The sequence below is a fragment of the Poeciliopsis prolifica genome, unplaced genomic scaffold (assembly GCF_027474105.1).
Source record: "Poeciliopsis prolifica strain line A6 unplaced genomic scaffold, Auburn_PproV2 SCAFFOLD027, whole genome shotgun sequence".
NCBI classification, from domain to species: Eukaryota; Metazoa; Chordata; class Actinopteri; order Cyprinodontiformes; family Poeciliidae; genus Poeciliopsis; species Poeciliopsis prolifica.
Window position 1 is genome coordinate 4,474,942 of NW_026562402.1, and position 26,885 is coordinate 4,501,826.

Genomic DNA, 26,885 nt, shown 5'->3' on the forward strand with positions numbered 1-26,885 from the left:
AGCTGGCTGAAAGATGGCTCCTACTTACACCAAGCCCACAACATCAAACTGCATGCAAATATTCCTGATTGTACAGGTGGTCATGGTGTGAAAACTGAGGGAGCGTAAACCAGTATGGCATGCTCACTGCAACAATAATAGTACTCTAATAGAGCAATATATACGTTTGCAAAAGCCAAACAATAATGATGTTGATAGAATTATTTAAAATAACAATGTTCTGCAATATGCCTGCAGCAGAACCAACCGAGATAAGACCAAAGACTCAAAACAAAAGACAGATGGAGGTCCGTCAATTGTCTGTCTCAAGGAAAAGATACATTTGAAGTTAGTTTCCAGGTGAGCTCTTCTTTCTAACACTCGTGCAGCCCTCTCATGCCAGTGTGTTTGGTTTACTCTGTGTGCATAGTGACACCAGGCTGCAGTCACCTGTCACCAAGAAGAAGCTGAGAGGGCTAAAGGAGTAGGTGGTAAACAAGCACACCCCACTCCCACCACTGATAACTAACCAGTAGAAACAAGAAGCCCATTAAAACTGTGAGCAGAGTTAGGTGGCGCTGGGAAATGAATTGTGAAGACTTTACAGTTGGTATATAAGCCTTTTCGTGTTGAGGGGAGATTACCTAGTTTGCAGTGCTGGTAATCTGAAAAGCAGCTTGGAGAGATTTTTAAAGTGGCAGCCTGTCCTCTCTCCCTACTAACCAGCAAGAGACCTCATAAGGCAACAAAAAACTACTGAGGCTGAAAAAGATCAATCAGAACAACAATGCAGACAGGATATTCTAGTCAGAGACAATCATTTATTCATAATTCAGACGTTCTGATTTTTTAGCCAGTCTTTCCAACAACTGAGTACAAAACATGTCAGCCATTGAGTTTTTACCTGTATGTTCAACAGATCATGACTCAGTACAATGAGGCTCTAACTGAGCAGGGGGATAGAGGCCTGTGTCATCTTAACTTGGCTTGGCTTATTTCTCGTATGTACAAACATAAATCTGGACTGGCTTCTCCTGCTTTAAACCTGGATTCTTTCAGCCACAGTTTGTCAGTCTGTGAAACCTTGACATTATTTACCCACAACATATTAGTAGTTATGCTTTGGTTTCTTTCTGAACTTGAATTTCAGGTGAAGCTAAAAGAGCTCTGAGGAACTAAGACACAGAACCTATGAGCCAGTAGAATGGACTGATGGCATCAAATGTAAATCTGTAAAGTCGTCCTAATAAAAATATCACCATACAATATAAGGAAATGTACATTTGAGATACTTTTGCTGAATAATGAAGTGACACTGATTTCCTCTCTTCTTTGCTTTCCATCTTCATAATATTCCCACCTCTCACCTTCAGCATCTCAAGCAATGAGAATCTGCCCTCCTGACCGAACAGAAGCCAAGCACTTGAAACATTACAGCCTGTCAAATAACCTAGCAGTCCCATGTGTGAATTGTGTAAAAAGAGGCAGCAAACCCCCAAATCTGCTCTGACCAGACACACAGAAATACCAAGAAATCAAAGGAAGATAAAACTCAGTCTGTGTATAAACCCCCTGATCTCACCACCAGCCAACCAGTGCCAGTGAATGTTTGAAATGATATAATCAGCCCAGGTTTGTGATGGAACCAGTGTTGATTTTACCAGGAACCATCAGACTGTTGCAGCGATTAGGAAGCAGAGGAGCAGCTGCTCTATGCTCACCCTAAATGGCGCTGAGGACCACAACAGTTCTGCCAAGGAAAGGAGGATTAGACTAACATCTAGTTAATAGGGAATGATAGATCCTCCATGATCCATCATAACATTAAAGATGGAGGCAGAGTGCAGTTAGACCTGCAGGTTAGAATTAATTCAACCCTTTGAAAGGACTTTGCCTGACTATATTCGAACTGTTAGGTGTGTTAGTTTGAAGGACTTAGTTGGAATGGGATTACATGAAGCAGGTAAACAACAGTATCCTTTACACCACTGAGTTTTACTGTGGAGTTCTTCCTATCGTCTCAGTGAGTGTGCACTACTACCCACTTCCCCCTAAGAGGTGAAACCTAAACCCCGGGGCGCGGCCTGTACTCTGAGCTGGCAGAGCTCCAACTGCAGGGAAAAGCTGCCCAAGGAAAAGCCTCTGCAGCTTGGAATGCATTCCATAGGAAGCTGAGAGGAGCAAGATACTGCTAAAAAAGAAAACTTAGTTTTGTAAGAAACATCTGTGCTGGAAAAAGATGGTGGTTTACATGTGAGCGGGCAAAAAGGAGCCAGCTCCAAGACAGAGGTGTACAATTTCACTATCAAGTTTGAACAAGAGGAAATCTGACGCTGCCTCTGTGAGTTTTTCCTCTTCAGCTTTCCTAAGGTAAACATGCTGGTAGGCCATGTAACAAAGAGAGAGCCCTTTGCAGCACGAGCACTGAGGAAGGCTGTAATGTGGAGAAGAATAGAGAGCAAGAGAAGAATAAAGGAAATGATGGATAGACGAAAGAAGAGAGAAGGAAAGAAATAACAGCGATCCTCTGGTCAGGCACGCAATGGTTGGTTAGAATCAGGTCAGGCCCACATGAGGCCTCCCTCACACATAGAAAGGATCTATATAGCAGCAGAGAGCACGCTTGTGCCACATTACACTGGGCTGCAGAGAACCACTTATAGGATCAGTGAAGTATTTTTATGCCTTTAAGTCCTTGTTTCTCTGCATCGTTCATCGGATGATTACAGGGCCTCGATTTTGAAAATTCCTCAAGGCAAATTATCTGCCTCAAACTTCATTGAATTAAGTTTTATTATTTAACGTGCTGTGTTCCACTCAGATGATTATTTGTGTTGCACAACACTCTTTCTTCCACCAATAAGCTGTTGAAGAATGCTAAGATGCTAAAAGCATCTTAGCATTTATTTTAAAATGTTTAAGTTGATTTTTAAGTTATCTGTTTTTACAGCTTTTCAGACTTCAAACTTCACACTAAATGTTATAAGGATGCATTTCTGTTTCTTTTAAAAAAGGAACAGAATTAAGAGCTTTTTTTTTTTTTTTTTTTTACATGTTTTTGCTAGCTTAATCCATCTCACCTTTTAAAACGGTAGGATGGCTTATTGTAAACTTTGTCGTCCCAGCTTTTATTTCATTGATTAGGTAAAAATGAATGATGGAGTATGCTTGCTAACTGAACCATTGATTTTAAAAAGCAGAGCTTGTTCCTTAAAAATCCATCTGATTTGTAGAAAGGAATCATGAATGACTTGTTCTGAAACAAATCAGTGAATCTGTGTGGAGCAGAGGACACATCGGCTCAGCGGTGCTCCATTCTACAAGAGAGGTAATGAAAGGAAAGATGACATGATGGAGTGAACAGCTTCTAGCAGATGGCTTCCTACTCCCATGTGTAAACCAGAGCCAACATGGAGACTTCTGGAGCCCTCAACCTGTTTCGTAGGTTACATTCGGACGGTCTTGACTCCTGAGAAGTCTGATTGCTCCTCTGTTACTCTAAGCAGAGTCCCAACCCTCACCACCCCCTGCTTTCACTCCAGTCTGCACCACGAGCTCACTCTTTGACAGGCTGATGCCTGAAACCTGGAGTCTCAACTTACTGGAAACCCAAGCCGGCTGCTGGCTCGCTGAAAGGGAACCTGAGAGGAGGAGCGGAGCAGGCTCCACCATAACAGTAGAAACACACTATGTAGGCCACACTTTGAGAATGACCTCAACACTCTGGAAAGGAAGTTTCCTTTGGCTACATCTAACGATGAGCCGAATCACTTTGGCCAGTTTAGTATTTAGTCGTTTCAATCAGTTAAAACTTTTAAGAGTCTTTGGATTTTTTAAGCTGAATCATAACTGAGCAGCTTAAACCCTCAGTCAGTGGTGTTTCTCGGTGAACCCATAATTTCTGACCATCAATGCTGACCACCATTTCACGTGATTATACTGCCATTTATCCTATCTGTCTAGGCGCTGGCTGGACAGATAGGATAGGATGCAATCAAATCTTCAGTCAGCTCTCTATTTCTTAGAGAATAGTAAAATCACATTAATTACAGTAATAGAAAAACTTTTTTGTTTACTGCTGAACCAAATAAAAAGAACATATATTTCAGTATTTTTTTTCTTGATTGAAGTGTACTGAATACACTTCAATCAAACTGTGACTTTAAATCCAGGACACTTACCAAACTGTGGTTTTTACGTACCATAAACCCCGCGCTCAACTCCTCTCCCCCAGCCCCCCAGTTCTAATTACATTGTAATCAACTTGAAAGCATTTAGTTGAAGAAACACAACTTGACTCGCTTCCCTTTTACTGTATTTTTGTTTTCATTAGGTGCACAGCAAATAAGCGCAACTTTATTGAACCCTTGAGAGCTGCAGGATAGTTGATAATGAACTACAGCTACTTTCACTGAATCATCTGAAAGCCTTTGTTGTGGCCTGCCATGGCAGCATGATTCATCGAACTCATAATTAGTCATGCTCTCGCCATGGGCTGCAAATATGACAAATCTTACAAGACAACTTTTGCTGGGTGGACTCTGTTTCTCTTTCCATTCTGTAACAGGGACATATATACATATATATACATATATATATATATATATAATATATATAATATATATATATATTATATATATATATATATATATATATATATATATATATATATATGTTTAAGTTGATTTTTAAGTTATCTGTTTTTACAGCTTTTCAGACTTCAAACTTCACACTAAATGTTATAAGGATGCATTTCTGTTTCTTTTAAAAAAGGAAAAGAATTAAGAGCTTTTTTTTTTTTTTTTTACATGTTTTTGCTAGCTTAATCCATCTCACCTTTTAAAACGGTAGGATGGCTTATTGTAAACTTTGTCGTCCCAGCTTTTATTTCATTGATTAGGTAAAAATGAATGATGGAGTATGCTTGCTAACTGAACCATTGATTTTAAAAAGCAGAGCTTGTTCCTTAAAAATCCATCTGATTTGTAGAAAGGAATCATGAATGACTTGTTCTGAAACAAATCAGTGAATCTGTGTGGAGCAGAGGACACATCGGCTCAGCGGTGCTCCATTCTACAAGAGAGGTAATGAAAGGAAAGATGACATGATGGAGTGAACAGCTTCTAGCAGATGGCTTCCTACTCCCATGTGTAAACCAGAGCCAACATGGAGACTTCTGGAGCCCTCAACCTGTTTCGTAGGTTACATTCGGACGGTCTTGACTCCTGAGAAGTCTGATTGCTCCTCTGTTACTCTAAGCAGAGTCCCAACCCTCACCACCCCCTGCTTTCACTCCAGTCTGCACCACGAGCTCACTCTTTGACAGGCTGATGCCTGAAACCTGGAGTCTCAACTTACTGGAAACCCAAGCCGGCTGCTGGCTCGCTGAAAGGGAACCTGAGAGGAGGAGCGGAGCAGGCTCCACCATAACAGTAGAAACACACTATGTAGGCCACACTTTGAGAATGACCTCAACACTCTGGAAAGGAAGTTTCCTTTGGCTACATCTAACGATGAGCCGAATCACTTTGGCCAGTTTAGTATTTAGTCGTTTCAATCAGTTAAAACTTTTAAGAGTCTTTGGATTTTTTAAGCTGAATCATAACTGAGCAGCTTAAACCCTCAGTCAGTGGTGTTTCTCGGTGAACCCATAATTTCTGACCATCAATGCTGACCATTTCACGTGATTATACTGCCATTTATCCTATCTGTCTAGGCGCTGGCTGGACAGATAGGATAGGATGCAATCAAATCTTCAGTCAGCTCTCTATTTCTTAGAGAATAGTAAAATCACATTAATTACAGTAATAGAAAAACTTTTTTGTTTACTGCTGAACCAAATAAAAAGAACATATATTTCAGTATTTTTTTTCTTGATTGAAGTGTACTGAATACACTTCAATCAAACTGTGACTTTAAATCCAGGACACTTACCAAACTGTGGTTTTTACGTACCATAAACCCCGCGCTCAACTCCTCTCCCCCAGCCCCCCAGTTCTAATTACATTGTAATCAACTTGAAAGCATTTAGTTGAAGAAACACAACTTGACTCGCTTCCCTTTTACTGTATTTTTGTTTTCATTAGGTGCACAGCAAATAAGCGCAACTTTATTGAACCCTTGAGAGCTGCAGGATAGTTGATAATGAACTACAGCTACTTTCACTGAATCATCTGAAAGCCTTTGTTGTGGCCTGCCATGGCAGCATGATTCATCGAACTCATAATTAGTCATGCTCTCGCCATGGGCTGCAAATATGACAAATCTTACAAGACAACTTTTGCTGGGTGGACTCTGTTTCTCTTTCCATTCTGTAACAGGGACATATATACATATATATACATATATATATATATATATATATATATATATATATATATATATATATATATATATATATATATATATATGTTTAAGTTGATTTTTAAGTTATCTGTTTTTACAGCTTTTCAGACTTCAAACTTCACACTAAATGTTATAAGGATGCATTTCTGTTTCTTTTAAAAAAGGAACAGAATTAAGAGCTTTTTTTTTTTAACATATTTTTGCTAGCTTAATCCATCTCACCTTTTAAAACGGTAGGATGGCTTATTGTAAACTTTGTCGTCCCAGCTTTTATTTAATTGATTAGGTAAAAATGCATGATGGAGTATGCTTGCTAACTGAACCATTGATTTCAAAAAGCAGAGCTTGTTCCTTAAAAATCCATCTGATTTGTAGAAAGGAATCATGAATGACTTGTTCTGAAACAAAGGAAGAAAGAGTGTTTTATATATATATATATATATATATATATATATATATATATATATATATATATATATATATATATATATATATATATATAAAATGAACCCCAGGGTAACCACCCAGACCGGTGGCCATGGCGGCATGCTGCTGATCTGCAGCTGGAGTTCTCTGCTTCCTAAAACAGATGTGCAGCAGCCGGCTCACTTGTTTCATCCTTGCCCCGCTTTTAGACCACGCTGGAAAAGAAAACAGCCACTTTCTTGAAGTTTCCTGAATAAAACTCCCCAGCGCTCAGGGAACCTGATACTTTTGGTTGAAATGTGGTCTAACTGTATGGGGTTTGAGAAATCTAAATATATCCTTGATAATAAGCAGTAAGATGAGGCTGAGATGAACTCGCTGCCACAGACCAGACAGGCTTGTGTGGATCGTTAGCACAACAGCAGCCGCGGCACCTGAGTCCGGCCCACAAGCCTGCCAGCCAGGAAGTAGTCTTGCCCATTGCAATTTAGTCCAAGAGAACTGCATCTGCTTAGCAACCACGTTCCAGCTCCAATCACAGCAGCATTTGGGATAATGCCGGCCCAGAGAGCTGTGCTCTTCTATGTGGAGGCGGTGCATTAGTCTCAAAAAGCAACACACACACACTAGTGTGATGACTGTCTCACTTAATGCTGCTGTTGCTCTCCCCGAGCATGAAAGGAAGAGGAAGAGGGTTTTTTTTCCTTAATGCTTGAGCTACTACCAAGCCGCTTCTAGAGAGGAAGGGAGTGAAACATTGTCTGGCACCTTGAAAAGGCGCACTAAAGTGAAACCATTATCGCTTTCCCCTCCCTCTGTATGCCACAGAGGTGTCTGACTGTCTGCACCCCCCATCCCAACTCCATACGCCCACAACCACACACACCCACACCCTGACAAACAGACTAAAATAGATATGTGCGGTAGCGGCTGTTGATGCTGGCCGAGTCGTCCATGTTGGACTGAAACCCAGCACCCAGTCTGGGGTCTCCTCGCCATGACCCACGGCTATTCCTGGAATCAACTGCCGGACGCTGAACTTTGGGCCAAATTAACACTTGAAATGAGACTTTGTTCGGCACACCCTGAACACATGGAGCAGTAAACAATAAAGCTTCCCACGCCATGTTTGTGTTGCAGTGGTGTAAAGGTGAGAGTAATCAGGCTGCCGGAGAACTTCATTAGGGGCAGACGTGATTTCACTATCACACATGTTGGCTGAGGCCTCCAGACAGGGATCAAAGTTTACCGCTGTTTGGAAACACACACAGAGGGACAAGGAGGAGGCTGAATGAGACGCAGTTACCTGTTTGAGCCTCACCACTTCTGGAGTGAAGTGAGGCTGTAACACTTTCTTCGACGGACTCCGTCCCTGTTTGAGGCTTCACACCAAAGACCATGTATAAGATTGGCAAGCATGGACTGATTTCTAGTCTGACATTTTAATTCAAGTCCCAAGCTAACGTTCAGTCCACCAATTCAGTTTTTGAGCTGTTTGAAAAAAATATCGCCTGTGAAACAAGATTCCAATCCACTCCAATGTGGGTTTGTAACGACTCACGTGTTTCTTAAATCAACTCCTCCTCAAATCTATTTACACGCAACTGATTTCACGTTTTAACCGAGAAGAAACAGAGACTGATTCAGATCTTGCAACTTATCAGAAAAGCACATTAACTTTGAGCCAAGCACATCGGACTTTATGAAAGGACAGAAAGCCAACCCGTGGCAATCGTGCAACAGTTCAAATAAAAACTCTCCTGACATCACATCATCAATCATTACACAGAGTATCTTTACTGGAAGCAGGTTTGAAGAAAAGTCATCTTTATCAGCTCATCAGTTCAGCTGTGTTTCTCTCCTAGATGAGCCCATTAGAGGAGCTACTGAAATTAGCATTTTAGATCTCAATCAGGAAGTACTTGCTTCAGTGAACCCGTTTCATTTTTGTGTCTGTTCTGTCTTCGCAAAGCTGGCCGCGGGTTCTGAGGCAGGTTCTGGTTCTACTGGAGGTTTCTTCCTCTCCATTGTCACTACATGCATGCTCAGTATGAAGGATTGATGCAAAGTCAACAACACAACAGAAGTGGTTGTCCATTACCAGAATGTACGTACTCATCCAGAAGGAGCAAAAGGTGGAAGTCAATGACTCGATGCTTCTCTGGGTTTCCTCACATGGAAAACTTTTAAACTAACTTGAATAATAAAGTTATGGACTGCATTGTTTTATAACTATGACTCTTAATTCTGGGATTTTCTCCATCTCTTAGAGAAAAACAGGGAATTACAAACTGCTGTTTGATGCCATTTTGCTCTGTATTGTAGTCATGATAAATGGAATTCATTAATTCAACTCACTCTTCTTTAACCTCATACATCAAGAACCCAATGGAGAAAGGATAAATCTCCACAGAATGCATGAATGATTGAGTTGAATTAGCTATTTTTTTAAGTGCGTTGAGGTGATGCATGTTGTGAATTGGCACGCTTTAAATAAACTGTATTGAAACTAATTAGAATAATAAATACTTAAATGCAGTCTGACATTTTGGCCCCTATGATCAGTGAGCAGGTACAAAAAAGCAAATGAAATGTTTCCACACAAATAGACACTACAGTCACTCAGATGATGGGAATCTGAAACTGTCTGAATCAACCTGAGATAAAGTCTTACGTCTTTCCTGCAGGGAGTGCTTAACTGATTCATCACCTGTGTGTTCATCAGGCACAAGCGTGGTTGTGTTGACCAAACGGAGATGATGCTGAGGGCCATTTAAGTACAGCTTTCTTAAATTTGTATGGTGATGGTGGAAATAGGGAAAGACCAGCGACCTTAGTAGCGCAGGACAAAGAAATACTTCTGAAGTATGTTGTATTATTGTATGTATATTATTATTATTGATGTCAGCCGATTTTGTGCCTTAGAATGAATGTAAAGTGGAGGATGTGAACAATTATTCAATCATTGTCATAAAGGTTTCCATTCCTCTATAAATGAGTCAAATTCTGGTTGCAAAGAGCCAAACTGAAGTAAATCCTATAAGTCTTGATTTTAGCTTTCCACAGTCTCTTTGCTCATGTCCCATCTTAAAGACTGCACTTGTAAGATCAATGGAAACCAGTCTTTAAGGAAGCAGTTCAGTAAGGTTAACGCCAAGCATCTCCTGCTGTTTGACATTATGATCCACAATAAAAACAGCTGACTTAGAGCCCTGTATCTCTGGACACATGTGGCGTACCGCACAGAAAGGCCATGGTGAGTAATGTAGAATTTAAAGAGTGCACAACTCTTAGAAAAACTAGAGTAATTGTAGAGCAGTCCTGGTTTGGTCCATAATAATGGGAAGCAAACGACGTGGAGCCCCTTCAGGTCAAATGGGAAACTTCCTTCCTTTGTTTTCTCTACTTTATTCACTGGATATTTTTGAAGCCAGCTCCTTTACTTGGCCGGGGCTGCAGGCATGTCCATGACCAAGACGCTGCTGTCGGGTTTCTTTTTAGGAGGTGTTTTTTTTTTGTTTCTTTTCTGCTGCTCGGGTAAATCTTTGTAAGGCCAGAGCACAAAGAGGCCTCTCGGTTCAGAACAGGACACTGGGCAGTCTCGTAACCGAACCGACCGGCCAGTACATGCTGGTGTTTTCCACTACAGGGTCGGACATTTTGTTCCACCGCTGAACTCTGGAATAAGCTGATCAAGTGAAAGGGAGAGTGAGAGGTTTGACTGTGGAGCCAGATCACATAATTTTCCAGTGGAGAGGAAGGACGGCTGGAAGTGAGGGAGGAGGATCTGGAAATCTGGTTCCGGTATCCGCATATTGTATGAATAAAGTCTCTAGAGTCCAAAAACCCGACTGTAGCGAGAATAGAATGACTTGTTTTCTATTTCTGATGCTTCATTATAACACTTTCCTCAACTGGGAATACAGACGGAGCATTTTTTGATATATCAGGATGGACAAGACCCTTTGTCAATCATGTTAACCCTAATGCTACATATACTCTGGATTGAAGTTCCAATAGGATTACCCTTGAAGTTGCCAATACTTCATTTTGCTGGTTGTTCTGCTTCCTTCACTCCATATTTTTGCCGTTTGGTTATTTTTGTGGAGGAGAAAGAGCATATTGCCACAGGATGTTAATTTGTACATGCACGGGGATGTTGCATCAAACTGACCCTGAGCTAACCTTGGGTTAAATGTAGTACAGTGGACTTGACCTCTTTTGTTTCCTTTCAGCTTTAAAAAATATCTCCCTTATGAATTATAGCTATTGCATATAGAGATTTTAGCAGCCTTTTGGAAGAGATAAGAGGTTTACGTTCTCTACGGGAAACACATGAAACTGCACAATTAGTGCTAGCTAATATTGGACGCTAAAGATGTCAACTCCGAATTCCATTACCGAGGTCTTAAATTAGCAAAACCTTATTTTATGCCGACTACTCTCTCACATACAAAGTGGGATGGCATCTCCGATCCTGACATACGATCAGTGTTGCAGAATAACAGTATGGTTAAAAGGAAATGTTAATTATAGCTTGGGCAGAGAAATTGGAATCGCCAGGTAGACCACCACATCTCTAGTACCCAGATTGCGCTACATCACATAGATCAAATGCAAAGGCACAATTTGAGAAGTTTGGTCACAAACCTTTGTTCATGTATTTTAAAATTGTATTTGTTTTTTTATTATTATTATTTCATCTTTTTGAGATTCATCCAAAAAAGCTTTCAGGCTACTTGTGTGATTCAGTTCAGTCTCTTTATTTCTGAGAGTGGTTTCTGTTAGGACAAAGTAATACCCAAAAGATCCCCTAAAAATGCTGCTATGAGGGGCAAAGCATGTCTACATTACATTCTAATCTGATTAGCGTGAATCCAACCCAATATTTTAATGGCTTCTTGATTTAGTCTTAGAATGAATGAGGGAACTATGCTCTCTCAAAAAGCTTCAATCAAGAAATACGAGACCATAACATCCATCCAGCCTTGTTTGAGGTAGGAAAAAGGGAAATTAGCGTATAAGACGGTACACATGCCTCAGACTGTTGCATCAAGATACTTCTGTCAGCAGGGTGGAGTCCCAAAATGAAGGCTGTGTGGTGTCGAAACCAGAAGTGTAAGAGTTTGTGCCTGCCACGGCTCTGCGGTAGACATTTCGGCTGACAGCCTGCTGGGTTGTTGTGGCCGACAGCCGACACTCTGCTCATCCGGGCTGTACTGAGAAAAGGGGAAGTGGGAGGGAATTCAGATCAGCAGAAGGTCATGTGATGCTCCATGGGTTCAGCTGTGTGCACTGCTGCTATGTTTGAAATCTGAACGATAAAAGGCCCCAGCGATGGGTGAGTGGTTGCTGTCACCCCACATGGGATCGCACCATGAGGAAGGGCTTTCATGGGAGAAAACTGTGGTATCAGCAACCTCCCTGACCTCCCCCTCTGCCTCCTCCCGTCGGCGAACCATTCAGCAGGCCAGGAACCGACAGTAGACAACATTTACACAACCACAGAGATCATCCGTGTTTGTGCAGGGGTCAGACAGAGACACTGGGTCAACATTGCTTTTCTTCTGGACAGCCCAGGACAGTTGAAGAGCGCCTGTCCAGATCAGCTATCTGGACAGGCGCTCTTCCAGCAAACCTGAGTTTTCATTAAGCCCCGAATTGAACTTCAATCCCCTCTAAGGACAGGCAAGGAGCGGCAAAAACTCGAAACAGAAATCTAACAGAAACTAAGAGCAGTGAAGCAGCTGAGTTGCTTCCTTTCCTGTCCTCCGTCCTCTGCTGTCTGTCTCCCAGTCAGGTTGGTTCTCCTCTGGAGGAAGGGAGGGTTAATGGACACATTAGCTGCCGGCTTCTCCCACTGCGACGATTAGGTGGCCTGAGGTCATTCCTTCACTTCTCCTTCCATCCACATCAGGGATTTATCATTTCATTACTGCCGTTTAGGTGGAGGAGGAGACATCCGTCCTGGAAGTATCGCCTACTTATGTCTGCTATCAATCCGTGAATGCTGCTTGCTTCAAGAGCAGAGGCTAAACTATGGCAGAGAAATGAACCAGAGAGTTTACAAAGACAAGCACTTGCTCTCATTAGGTTATTTTATATTAGAACTGAACTTATTGTATGTCAGTGTGCTTGAACACTCTTAAATGTCGATGTTTGAAGATGAACACAGATTTTATTTGATTCATTGTTGTTTAAGTACCTAAGGCCAAGCAAGCTGTTTGAACCCATCTTTTCTCATCGCACTGCCTGAAAGCTTCTGGATGTTGCTCTAAATAAAGCCCATTTTTGATGCTTGCAGCAGGAATTCACACCGTCTGAGTGCATGAGTGTGTGCCAGTGAGTGTAAGCGTGCACTCAGTGTGCATCACAGCTGTGTGTTTGCTGGACGTGAGATGTATTGATTGATGCAGGAAGTGCAATCTGATGTTTCAGAGAGCTTCCTGAGTTAGACAGTTGCGCCACCGACAGTGAAAGCTGTGAGCGTCGGGTTCTGGCCGGGTGGAGGAAGAGACTTGACACAGGGGAAGTAACCAGTTTTAGAAAAACAGCAAGAACAAAGAAAAGGCTTGGAGGAGGAGGAGAAGGAGTGCAGAGACAGACGCAGCTTTGGCTTTGTCCTTGGGCTGAGACCAAACAATGCCTCTCCTTCTTTTTCAAAGAGAGCCGACTGCTGCTCCGTGGAAAAATCAATCGCTATCCTGTGTTTCAGGAGCCTGACGCCCTAAAATATGAGATATGCAATTGTGTGTGTGTGTGTGCATATGTGTGTGCAGTTAGAGCTTTGTCTTTAGTCAGAGTTGTATGTGAATAATAACTATAACGAGTTATAGCTAGTTGCTTACACTCCACTTCTTCATTTTTCAAACCTACAAAACTTCTACAATCAAAGTAGGAATGTTAATGTCTGGCAGTGTTTATCATCTTTAGAACGGTCCACAGCGCCATCCTGATAGTAATGGGACATTTTTTAAAACATGCTTTTACTTAAAGATTGATAAAATGAATAAAATCAAACCTTCCCAACACCGCTGCAGTTCGGAAAAAGAAACAAGATCCAGTATTTGGTAAAGGGCTACATGGGCTGTTCCTATCTTATTAATTTCATGCATTTTGATGCAGACACATGGACCAATGTACCTCTGAGTTGTCCACATTTCTTCCTTAAAAGTACCGGATGACTCTCAGACCAAAGTGTGGTTTTTCTGGCAGGAAACCAAGCCCAGAAGGGATTTCGTGAAACCGCCAGATAGTATCATAATGTATATCTATAAGTGGGGCTTTTGTGGTTTGATCAATTGGTTTAATCAATTTGGCTTTGATCAAACCACCTGTTTCACATTTGAATACAATATCAGTGTGTGGCGCAACGGCCAGTCTCTGTCACAGAGGACGTTTGATTCTTCATAGATGTGATGAGTGAGCTGTGCTGTGAGATTGAGGAAGATGATGGCAACATATATATCTGTGCCAAACCAAGGATTTTATCTCAGTTAACCTTTGAACTCCAGCCTCATCCTGCACGCTAAAACACTACTGCTGGGATACAACTATACACACCACACCTCCTCAGTCGAAGGGGGGGGGGGGGTCTGACAGATGACTTCCTGTTTCTGTGTGTGAGCAGATAATTAAAACCGGTAGACCAACAAGGCCGGCGAGAAAGCGAGGGTCACAGAGGAGCAGTGAGCTCAGCTGAGTCAGCATAGGCAGAGGTCCTGCCAGACGCCCTGAGCGGCATCAGCAGCAGCAGCGAGCAGGCTGAGACCTCGCCTCAGAGGCCGGTCCACACTCCACACACCACCTCGTCTCAGAGATCTACAATTACTATCATTATAAGAGTCCTATTGTCTGCTCTGGAGCACAATGAGAGTGTTGCACGTGAATGAGTGTATGAAGAGAGAAAAGATGAGGAGGAGGAGGAGGAGGAGGAGGAGGAAGATGGGGGTTGGGTGTATAATCAATGGAGTAAAAAGCAAAGAGCAAGTCTGGCTGCTGTGAACAGCAGCTGAAGTTCTGCTTCAACATCTGCACGGATGCTTTAGTAGACCACGCAGATGCAGGTTCTGCCCACTGAGGAGGGCAAAGCATGGTGAGCCACTCTTTTAAACAACACCACAGTCTCGAGTTTCTGAACAGCTGATTGATTCTGACCAAGCAGTCAACTCATTTGTAGCCTGTTGCAACAGATCTATTTTACACACAATTGGAATAAAATAGACTTGATTTGCACATACTGTTTTCTTCTTCTTTTTCTGAATTTTGAAAGTTATAAAATGTAATTCCAGACTCTGAAAGATGACTAAGTGTGGTAGCCTGAGAGGCAGAAATCCAGGCTACGAGCCGATGAAGCGAACATTCAGGTTAGCAGCTGATTTCATGGTGCTCTTCTCATATCAATGTGTGCAAAAGCACCCTTGCAAAGAACTGTTTGAATCAAACAGTTAGCGGGTAGCGATATCCTGAGAGCAAGGCTTTAATGCTCTGCATGGAAACAATAAGTTGGGTCAGTTGGATGAACTTTCTCTGCCATTTACGACCGAGTCTTCCTTTGGTCCCAGGGACTGAGAAGTGAGGCGGCGTGTCATGCTGGATAGGAAATGTGGGCTAATTGCAACCAAAGTCATCACCGTTGCAAAACAGCGCGGCAGCCTTCTGAGAGGCTGCAGCTGAGGTGTGGTTTTAGTTCATAGATAAGGTGTTGAATGAAGATAATCTGGCTCTTTGTCACATTACCCAACTAGGCTGAACCCGCTGCGTCACGTCTCAGAGTTCTACTATCACGTCTGTCAACTGACTGGTTGCTCTTGGCTGGCTCATTAGGGGAGGACGTCTGTTCTTCTGATTAGTTTAAGATTAACTCGCTCCAACTTGACATAGAAGCAGCCGTGAGTCAGAGCAGACTAGATGGAACGGACACATCTGTTGTGCTTATTCATCATGCTGCCAGAATAATCTGTAATGTTGCATTCATTTAACAGGTACTGGAACATCTCTGGCTGTGTAATGTCCTTGATATGTTTTCCTACCTTCCCCCCTGACCCTACCACCGCTGTTCCCCTGTCAGACAGAAGAAGCCGATCCCTTTCCTCCGAGCTAAAGCTTCCAAAGACATTAGGACAGCAGCTAAAACACTTTAGCTTGGTTTCTGATTGTATTTGGGGGTTTTATCACCTGTGTTTCAACTTCAGCAAACATAAACCAAAGAGTATTTTCATGATTTAGATTAGATGGTCTCTGAGAGGCTAAATGTAGGACGGATCTACATGTAAGTCGAGATGAATGCTGAAGACAACATGTAGTCTTAAACATTTACATTGTGGGTTGGAGTCAGCAACCCACTCCAGATTTCATCTTGTAAATAAAGAAATGGGAGCGTTTTCCAGTATGGTTCTGTCACCTTCTGCTCTGTTTATCCAAGCGAGAAGAAAGCATAAAACTTCCAGGAAAACCAACCAAAGGCAGGCTAAAGGACTGAAGTGGGGGAGGCAAACAATGACCACTGGTCCATGACTCAGGCTCTTTGGGGACCCTGACCATCCAGCGGTGAAGTGGGGGAGGAGCGGTCACTCGTATCTGTCCCCCAAACACAGATCCACATTTGATAGCCACTACAAAAGGAGGGACAATGGCTGGTCAGTGGAGCCCCACTTCCCCCTCCACCAGTGCCGCCACCATCACTCTGCGCTCACACAACAATACCTTATACCAAGCTGCTGGGAGCTTCCTTCCACATGGATGAGGTCAAGCCAATGTGACCTCTCCCTCCGCCCCCACCTTCCTGGCAGAAAGAGGAGGCCAACAAAGAGTCTCATTAAAAACATCAGAAAACACCTCCAGGCTTTCCCAACTCTACTCTCACAGCATATCATTGGATGGTTTAATGTGGCTAAAACAAACATTTCACAAGGAAACAACGGTAACAATATGATTCATTCATACATGGTATATCAAAGCTTTATAGTCACGTTTCAATCTGTTTTAATATCAGTATGAGGCCATCAGTATGAGGCTCGGATTCCCGAGCTTCAAACTTCTCCAGGTTAACATCGCATTTCATTGCACTAAGTTTTGTCTCTCCTTATTAAACCAGGTATTGCTGATTATTCCATGTCATCAGTGTCAGGATCCAGGGATGTTTGTTTGGTTTTGGATTTTTGCCATTTTCCCTGTCCCTATCGTGTCCTATTTTTCTTGCTTAGTTATTTCTGTTGTTCTAGTTTATCATATTTCTTTAGTCTAAGTTATTCTTTATTGTTAGTATTATTTTTTGTTCCCCGGTGTTCTCTCCCTCGCTCTCCTGTGCCACTTTTCTTTCTCCCTCTCCTCAGTCTGCTTCCTCTCCTTCCACTCACACCTGCAAACCATTAGCTCATCAGCCCAGGCCTTCTTGTCAAGCTCACAACCTCCCTAGTATTTAACCCTCTCGTCCTCACCCACCACTCACCGGATTCTTGTCTAGTCCCATCACTTCCTCGTGTTACCCATGATCTCCCTGCTGGATCTTTCTTAAGTGGATTTTTGTTTTTTGTGTTTTTGCCTTGGCTCCCTTTGGTTTTTGTACATTTTTATCTCCATATGCTTTATTCAATCTTCATTTTCACTGGCTTCTTCTGTCTCCTGCATTCAGGTCCTACAACAAACATCTAAACCTGACGACAGTCAGAGAGTTCAGATGAGTTTAGATGGACTCTTTGGGTCAGTCAGCTCTACTATAATTGAACACCACTTCTGGGACAGGGCTTCGTTACCACCACAAGATTATTTACTATTTGTGAATTATTTATGTTAGTTGATGACATTCCCCCCCCCCCCCCTCCCAACTATATGATCAACTGAATATTGCATTTAAATTACGATCCAACTGGACCATTTCCGCTCCCGTCCAAATGACGGTCCTGCACTGATATGAGTGTAATGGATTTAATTCCATGTTTTAATAGAATATGATAAGGAAGTGTTTGCATTGCAGTGTTTTGAGATGATAATGTTGTAAAGCGTGGCAAACAGTTTTATGTATTCATAATTTTTTCTATTTTGTTGATGAGTTTGTGAGTTGTAATGTTATGATTGTCAGAGTCATTTGTTGCTTTATCTTTAAAACTGCTGTCACATCAAGAAACTTAGATTTAGGGTAAAGTAGAACTGAAATATTTAATATCCCCCAAAGGCTTTTTTTTTTCTTTTTCTTTTAAGATGTCTTTTCTTACCTGGTCAGTATGGGAATAATTCTCCAAATATTAAACTATTTGGTTCATTTAGTTCAGCACCGTGATGGAGAGGATGGAGATCATGATAATAAATACCAGCTGAAGCAGAATTTCAATGGGATCTTGAGGGGAAATGACAGACACAGTGATTCTGCACCAGCAAATAACAGAACAGAAGAGCAAGAATCTTCATATGGGTTAATTTAAATATCAATCTACATAAAGCAGACTTTGCAATTTCTTCCGTTTAGTGACTGCAGCAATTTGAGCTCCCTGTCCATCCAAAGTGTTTCTCTACACATTGGAAATATAAGTTCTCCCAACTAAGAGCTGGCCCGTTGGTTCCCGTCAATGTTCCTGGTGTCCACTGAGCTGGACATGATGACTTAAGGCTCGGTGGACACACATCTTCCTCCTGCATCTGTCAGGGGACCTTGATGCATTGTGTGGGTGGGAAGTGGGTGCTGTGTGGACGTCTGAGCACATGTCAATGTAGGGCTGTGTGTGTTGGTGTGTGTGTGTCGGGCGTGGGGCGGCATTACTGTGGGAGACAAGCAGGTGGGGATGGAAATGAGTAAGCAGAGCTCATACTAATCTCCTCCTACAGCTGATCCACACACACACACACACACGTGACACGACAAATAACACACTGGATCAGGTCCAGTCTGAATGAGGCTCAGGAAGCCTGTGCTATGAAGCAGCAGCATGGATCTCATTTATAATGAACACCATCTAAATCCAGCCCACCTTCAGCAACCTAACCGTTCATTTATTAGCATCAAGCTAAAAGCTTCTATCTGAGAATCCTGGAGCCCAACCAGGGGAGGAGAAGGGGAGCAGAAGGGGGCCGCAGCTTTATCTGAGAAGGGAAAAGGTCATGTGCTTATGTGGGGGGTGGAGAGAGTATGGTGGTTCGGGTGGAGAAAGGGTGGGGGTCAGTGGCTTTGCCGGCCTACACAAAAGATAGTCCCAGGCTGACGCAGCATAAAATAACCATCAGTCACCTCATCGGCTGTTCACCAGCTCTAAACTACGTTACAGCCCTGGTTACTGGAACTGACTGACTGACCGATGTTTTTAAAGTAAGAAACTATCATTGAAGTAACTAAAAAAAAAAAATTAAAAAAAACCTGCTTGGCTCAATGACAAAAGCTAAATCTGTTCTGAATTTTAATTTAATTTTAAATTTTTTTTAATTGAGCAAAGAAAAATAAATGCATAAGGAATGTGTTGCATATTGATAATCCATAAAGGCAGCAATTAACAGATAAATCTGTAATGACTCTTTAATCCACTAACAATTGAACACTCTGGATGTCTGAGAACATGAAAACTGGCAAAGATATTTTCACCCAAAGTGCTCTAACATTTGCTACCACAGGGCAGGCTTTCTTCTCCATCAATAGCTGCACAAAGGCTTTAAGCTTCACACAACATGGGAAAACTCAGCAACGCGCTGGGCTCGACATGCAGGTCAGCTCTAAAGGGGTCAAAGGTCTGTGAATACGACTGTAGCTGGGTCTTACACAGCCGCATGCGATTATGAATATTTCAAAGCTTCTTTCATTAAATAAACACAGCAGCCCTCTCCTCCTACAGAAACATATCATAGATATTGAAAGGTCACAAAAACCTGTGTGTAGTTTCAAAGCGAGCCGTCAGGAGAAACGGCTTCTTTACCACGCTATACCTAGAGGAGGTTCAGAAAAGCGGAGAGTACAAGGAAGGTCGCACTGCAGCATGAAGGTCACGCTGCACTGCAATGCTGTGAATATTCTGACAGATTGGAAGGAGTGGGCTCTTTCGGCTGGGATGGTTCACAGCAATAACGCAGCGCACGGCCTGAGAGAAAGTTGGCTTTTGAGTGGAGTGATAAGTGAGGTGGGCTTTGTTTATACCCCTATCCCTGTCTCTAACACTGACGAGCTACTGTCAGTCCCAGGCAGGTGGCTCACCTGGAAGATGAGTAGCGCTCATCTTCCAGGTGAGCGCTCACTGAAGCACTCCCAGCCAGCGCAAGTACCTCCATCTATCTTTGAGGGTGGATGGAGACGCTGAGCCCCAGGTGGTCAGAGGCCAACAGCCCAGTGGGCAGAACTGACAATGAGGACTTCTATTTTATTTCTCTTTAATCAAACCTCAGTAGTTTTACTGGGAAACCTCCTTAGCTTCCTGTAAGCATTCCAGTGATCGGTCACAGTGATCCTCCAAGCCTTCTTGATGGCTTTCAGAGTTTTTACTTGATGCTTGGATCATTTTCAGCATGCTGCATGACTGTGTTCACAGAAACTTTTTCTGGATTGCTAACCCTCTACAAACTATGAATCATTAAGGCATGAATCTATTGCATTCTGTTCAAAAAGTCCCAAGCAATTATTTTCTGTGGAGGCGAACCAATTAGCTGTTTCCTGTCAGATACCGGAACATTTTTTTCTTTTACATGAAAACAATCTTGAGTTCATTTTTTATAGGACTATAACATGTCAAATAGGAAGAGCGACGTAGAAGAAGGGAAGAATTATAAGAGAAGCATTAAAGTGTGTCCCAAACCGCCTGATTATAGCTACAGAGCTAAAGTAGACAGAGTTCTTCATTCGGATGTTTTTAATGATTTCATAAAGAGAAATGTGTTTTATTCCTCCTTGTCATGTTGATCGAGGATTAGAGCTAATAGAGGGAAAACAGACAAATTACAATCTGTGACCAATTGATTGGTTCACAGAACACCACCCATTCATCCATCCATCCATCCATCCATCCATCCATCCATCCATCCATCCATCACGCCAGTGTTAAGTGATCAAGCGGTGACAGCCTTCATTAAGATTCTTGCTTAAGAAAGTTTTCTGTTTCAGGAGAGATTTGAACATTGTGTGTGTTGACTCAGTCAGAGCTGTTACATCAAAATCCAGTGAAATGCAGACTGTTTGCTAAAGCCTTCACGCGTTCCACATGATCAGGCATCAACTGGGAAAATCCCCTTTTCTTCTCACAGCTTTAAAGTCTTCCGAAAGAAACAGCTTCTGGCAGGAAGACGTATCTTCCAGAAAGAATCGCAGCACTTATTTCAGTTTCCACTGCTGCTTCAGCGGCCGCCTCTTGAAAGTTTTTTTTTTTTTTTTTCCAAACAAATACAGCAAAGCGATGCAGTCTAAGATGTTCAGCTGCTCGCTTTTCCTCCGTTTCTGTGCGCGCCGCAGCGCTTTTCCTGTCAGCAGTTGTGGTGGAAATAAAGCTATCGTTTTAAGGCGCATCAAGCTCAGTGTGAAGACACCGTTCCTCAAAGTTGACGTCACCAAACCTCAAAGAGAGGTTTTCTTTCCACAAAGGAAGAGGGAAAGAAAGCAAAACTACTTCTCCAGTATAATTATTTCTGTACTTAATACATCGGATTTCCAGTTTCGAGGGAGAGACGGAAAGCACTAGGAAACACTATGAGGAAAACATACAAACCCTCAGCCAGTCGCTGCAGAAGCTCATTCTCAGCTCTGGTTCTGCTGGAGGTTTCTTCCTGTTGAAGGGGAGTTTTTCCTCTCCACTGTCACTACATTCATGCTGTACAAGGATCACTGTACAGTCCAGAACCTAATTCAAGTGATTTTCTACATCCTTGTCCAGGAGGAGTGAATATTGCATGTCAGTGACTGACTGCTGGGGTTCCTTAGATAGAAATGTTTTAATCTACTTTGAAGAATTTGAGCACATCGTACTGCTTGATAACTAGGATCGATTAGAAAGTATGTATGTGTGACTGAATTGACATGATTTCTTATAATGTGCCTTGAGATGACATTTGTTGTGAATTGCCATATATAAATAAAACGAACACCGGTTTAAACCTCTGAAATGAAACAGCCAAGAGACTGCCAAGTTGGTGTTTGAAGTCCCTGTGTTTTGTGTCAGACTGTCACTGTGAGCGCAACGTGGAGCGACTTTTCAATCCCACTCGACGTTGAGACTCTTAAAGGTCAATATGGCATTGATTTCACTGAGCCTCATCGTGGATCACACCATCAGCCCCTAAGACAACGGCAGGCTGGCTGAAGCTGACTCTAACCTTCCTTAACTTTGGAGTATGAAATAAAATTACAAGGGGAAAAAGTGAATTCTATCTGCAGCACGACTGCACAATACATCCACAGAACTACTTATAATACCTTCGTATCCAATGAGAAGATCACAACATGCTAAATGTGTTGGCTGTTATATTCCAAGAATCAAGGATTTACTCTGTTGGGTCAAAGTCCCATTGTTAGCTTTTGGCTAGAGTTCAATTCCACTAGATACCCAAAGGTTAAAGGTTGCATTTAAACAGGGTTAAATTATGGTGCACCAACATTTCAAAGACAACACGATGGTTGTTTTCTGTTGCAGATGGCAGGAGTAACAAAGCTAACCGCGGGCAGTTTTACCTTGAAGCCATTAGTGTTTTCTGAGTTAAGAGATCAATAAACTGATAGAAAATGTATTTGGGAAAAATTTAATTGAAATACCAAGTATTTGGCCAACTTAATGTTGAAGCTGTGGGTTTCTTTTAGGACCCTTACCATTAACTAATGCAATTAATCTGAAACTTTAAAGGCATTAATATCATGTAGAGAGCCGTCCATTGGAATCTACTGAATCTGATGCAACATAATAAAAGCTAACAGTCTTTATTGTGGATGCTGACACTGTTGGGGTCAAAATAAAACTCTGTTTTGCAGTAACTGATAGAGACCAAAAAGCTATTTCCATACATTTTAAATATTCCAGATCATGAGACAGTGTTGTTTGGAATGAAGAGCATCAGAACAGGAAGAGAAGAACCAATGGGATGCATCTCCAAGCTACCTGTTGTCAGGACAACACGAAGCTCTGCTGCACCTCTCTGAGAACAGGCCTGAAAGTTCCCAGCTGTTCCCTCCGAGCACACGGCTGCCAGTCAGCAAGCTTGCTCCAACACTGCGCCTTGCATATGAAACAGGACATGGCCCTCCAGCCCCTCTGGGAGTTCACTTCCTCTGAGCCCCAACCACCACAGACCCCTCCTCCCGCCTGAAACAAGCGGCCCCTTCAGCTGGAGGCCAGATATCCCGAGCTGCAGCAGCGAGGGGGGGAGGGGCAGGAGCGGCCCTCTAAGTAAAACTGGAAGTTAGAGAACGTCCCAAAGTTTAAAAGCATCCCTGCAGCTGTGGAGGAAAATGCATCGACCGCAAACAGCATCTATTTGTAGGAGTTAAAAGCTCAAAACAACCACACACGTCAGCTTCAATTTCAGCCTGCTTTGGTTTTCACAGAGATATCCAGAGTAAACACATGGTGACGGGCTGCAGGAATGCGCTGGCTGTCAGCATAATAACAACATGTGTGGAGCAAGCGCAAAGTCTGTTTTATTGTTCTCCTTGGAATCTTGATGCACTTTTATCCCGACACGGATCAGTTTCCCCCAACCTGTGATGGAGGACTGCTCTTTACACCAAACAGGAAGCGAGGTTTCCACTAAAGTTAGCAGCGGTAAATAGCAGGCCATGCGAACGCCATGCTTAATGTCCAGAGGCAGCAGCAGCAGCTGAGGCTTAATGACCAGATCTACCTACAGAACGGGAGGTTCAGCTTGGAACATCAACTCAGTCTGCAAAGCCCCCCGCTGTCCCCCTCCCCACTCAGCTTGCAGTGCATGGCTCCTCTTTGCTCTCATATCTTCTCCAAACAGGCAGCCTGCGGAGAAATCACTTCATCTTGAGGGCAAATTATAAAGTTAGAAACTTGCTAAATCTGTGGCCACAATTCTTATCTAAACATCCTGATGCGGAAAGCCACTGATTATGTGCACCACCCACATGTGCACCAGCCAGAAACCAAAGAGTCTCACAGCCAAGGCCTGGCATCAGAACTCCGCATCCAGCTCAGCCCCAGCGCTGCGCCACATCAGCCCGCCGCTGTTCATGGCGCCGTGCATCCTCTGAGATAAGCAGCAGGGAACGGAAAGCTCATTCACCCTGGGACCCCCGACAGGAGGGAGAGAGCCGAGGTCCTCTGCGAATCAGTTGCGAGCACGCCTCAAGCTGAAGCTTTCAAAAGAGCGTCTGCAAGGAGGGAAGTGTGGCAATATCACTTCCTGCGTCTGTCTGCATACGAGACTGCTGCTCACACTTCTGTAACAGCCTCATTAATATTCACAAAAATGGCTGTCTGCTGAGCTCCCACCACCACCACATTGTCCTCTGTGGGCCTCGCCGCATCCACAGAACCTCTTCACATCCACAGAACCTCTTCACATCCACAGAACCTAGCCACGTCCCATAATCTCGATAGTAGCTTTATGAAACAGGAGTGGGTTGAAAAGGCAAGAGGTGTCCTCACTCCAGCCTGAACACAAAGTGTGTGTAGCCTTGTACCCAGCAGGCATTGCAGGACTCTGGAGGATTCCTGAAGTTCCTATTTGGTTTCTGGGTCTGACTGGAAGACAGCGGCCTGCCTCCAAACACTTCCTGAGCTCCTTCAACAAGAAGGCAGCCGAGTCTCCAATCAGAGGCTCCAAAAGGAAGCAAAATAACCCAGGAGGTGAGGAGGAGAAGGGGCAGGGGGGAGCATGTCAGAGGTGGGGATGGGTGGTCTGCTCTGTTTACTGAATGCTCCCCTTTGTTGGAATCATATTATGTTCCCACCACAATACTCTAAACCCTGCTTCATCAGCTCCATTGACGTGGAACAGTTGATGCAAATGGCCGCACTGGGCTTTTTCACCAAAGGGGTGGATGTGGGGGTGAGACTCCTTTTAAATCAGCCGATCCCCCTCTGCAAACCCCTTCTCAGGATTTCACCCACACTTTCTAAAAGTTTCCGTCTCATCACCTGAACCTCGGCAAACACAGGGACACATCGAATCACTCCAAGTGTGTGAAGATCAAATTATTCATTCAGAAATTAGACAGAAGGCTGCAGAAAAATATTGAAAATCCAGTTTAGAAACAACCAGACAAAGTTTGTTAGCTCAGGGTGTAAAAATCCTTGGAGAACACTTTGATTACACCTGGGAATGGGAAATAAACTACCTTCAGGTGAATGTCTCCCTCTCAGCCAACCAATGCTTGCACCCCCCACTGAGCCATTTGTTGCTACACAAGATGTGTTTACTGTACCAGCCAATAAAGAAGGCTTTAAGAGTTTCACGACTCGAATAATGACTTTATTGCCACCAGAAGCGTTTTGTTGTCACCACTGGATGAGGCCTAATTAGTGTCAATATGCCAATGATGACCGAAATGAGGGCTTCCTCAAAGTGAGAAGACCCTGGGAGAAGACGGGACCTGAACAGGGATCAGACAGAACTCCATTTTAGGGATAGGAAAAACTTTGGGGCCAAAAGTGTGATCCACACATGGATTCCTTCCTTTGCATGGGGAAATCAGTGGAGAAAGCATGGCAGAGCTCAAAGTTGTCAACAGCAGCAACAGCAGCAGCGGCGCTCGAACGCAGCCAGACTGACTCACCCTGGATGATGCTTTCCTCTTGTACTTGTTGGCGAAGTCAAATTTCTCTTTGATCTCGTCCAGCAGCAGCTCCAGTCGCGCCTTCTCCTCTTTGCCCGTGTAATCCTGACCCAGGAGGATGTACGCCCTCCAGTTCGCCGAGTCGAAGCCCCAGTGGCAAGTCCTGTTCTCCTGCGCTTTGTGGCTGTGCACCACGAACTTGTGGGTCGGGTACATGAGTCTGCAGTCCATGCACTGGATGCACGCTGCGTTGGGGCTGCTGTACAGCTCCGGCACGAACAAGCCCTTGCACTTGCCGAAACACTCGTGGTAGATCTTGAAGCTTCGGTCGGTGAGCTGCAGCTCCAGGGAGCCGGAGCCCGGGTCCTTCTTGCATCGCGGAGGGTACGCTCCTCCATAGATCAGGGCGTTGCAGAGCCGCTCGGCGTCCGTCTTGGTGATGAGGCCGCAGGACGGCGCGGAGAAGGGCAGGATGCCCATGACTTTGAGGATCTCCAGCTGGTCCGCCGTGCAGCGGGAGCAGTAGATGTGCAGCTCGTCGCACACCGAGTTGATCTGCTGCAGGGAGAAGTCCCGGAGCACCGTGTTGAGGATCTGCGGCAAGCACAGGCGTTTCTCCCCGCCGACCACGAAGCACGAGATGGTCTCCCCCTCCAGCACCGTCTCGCACCTCTCAGTGGAGCGGTCGGACGGGATGAACAGCGGGCCCGGCATCACGGGCGGCGGCAGATGCTGCAGGACTGGCTCGGGCTCTTTCCCGTCCTTCTTGAAGAGGAGCTCATGCTGCCACCGAGCCGAGAAAGCCGCCGGTCCGCCCAGGGAGTTTATGGCGCTGAGGTGGAACTGCTTCAGAGTTTGTTGCAGTCCCGGGTGAGGCTGGAAGCTCTGCCGACTTACAGTCTCCATGTTTGTCTTCCAACTTTGGAAGCGTAAATCCTTCTCGCTGAACGGTAATCACAAGTATCGATCCGTCCCCCGAGCTGGTAAATCCACGGCGTCCCAGAGCTGACGAGCACCGAGAAGAGCGTCATCAAAACCTCCAGCTGAACGGAGCTTTCAAAGATCCCACAACGGTTTCTGACAGTTTTAGTCCAGCTCAGTGAACATCGCTGCCCGCAGCAGGTCGCCGACTGTCCATTTAAAAAAAAAACAATAAAAATGAGACTGTCTGAAACTCCAGAGGGCCGAAAAGTTCCGCTGGTCGACTCCCAAAGCAGAGAAGGCGAAAACCAAGCGAAGCGGGGAAAAGCTCGGCGAGAAAGAAGGGGGGGGGGAAATCTTATTGTGGGTTCCTTTCCGCTGTCGAGGACTGCAGAGATCCGCTCGGTCTGCCCCCGCAGTTCACTCTGACTGGATGGAGATGAGAAGTCTGAGAGGCAGCCTGCCGTGCCCGTCCGCGCGCGCTCCCCCACTCCCCTCCCTGCCCGACTGACTGCCTCTCTCT

At 43.9% G+C, this 26,885-nt stretch overlaps 1 protein-coding gene across 1 annotated transcript in view; it reads right to left on the reverse strand.

Moving 5' to 3' along the window:
- Window positions 1-26,885, reverse strand: part of skia (v-ski avian sarcoma viral oncogene homolog a) — a 65,303-nt gene extending 38,418 nt beyond the window's left edge. Inside the window, exon 1 of the mRNA XM_055048351.1 lies at window positions 25,442-26,885. Coding sequence (XP_054904326.1) covers window positions 25,442-26,347 — 906 coding nt within the window. The 5' untranslated portion in view covers window positions 26,348-26,885. The remainder of the gene's footprint in view (window positions 1-25,441) is intronic.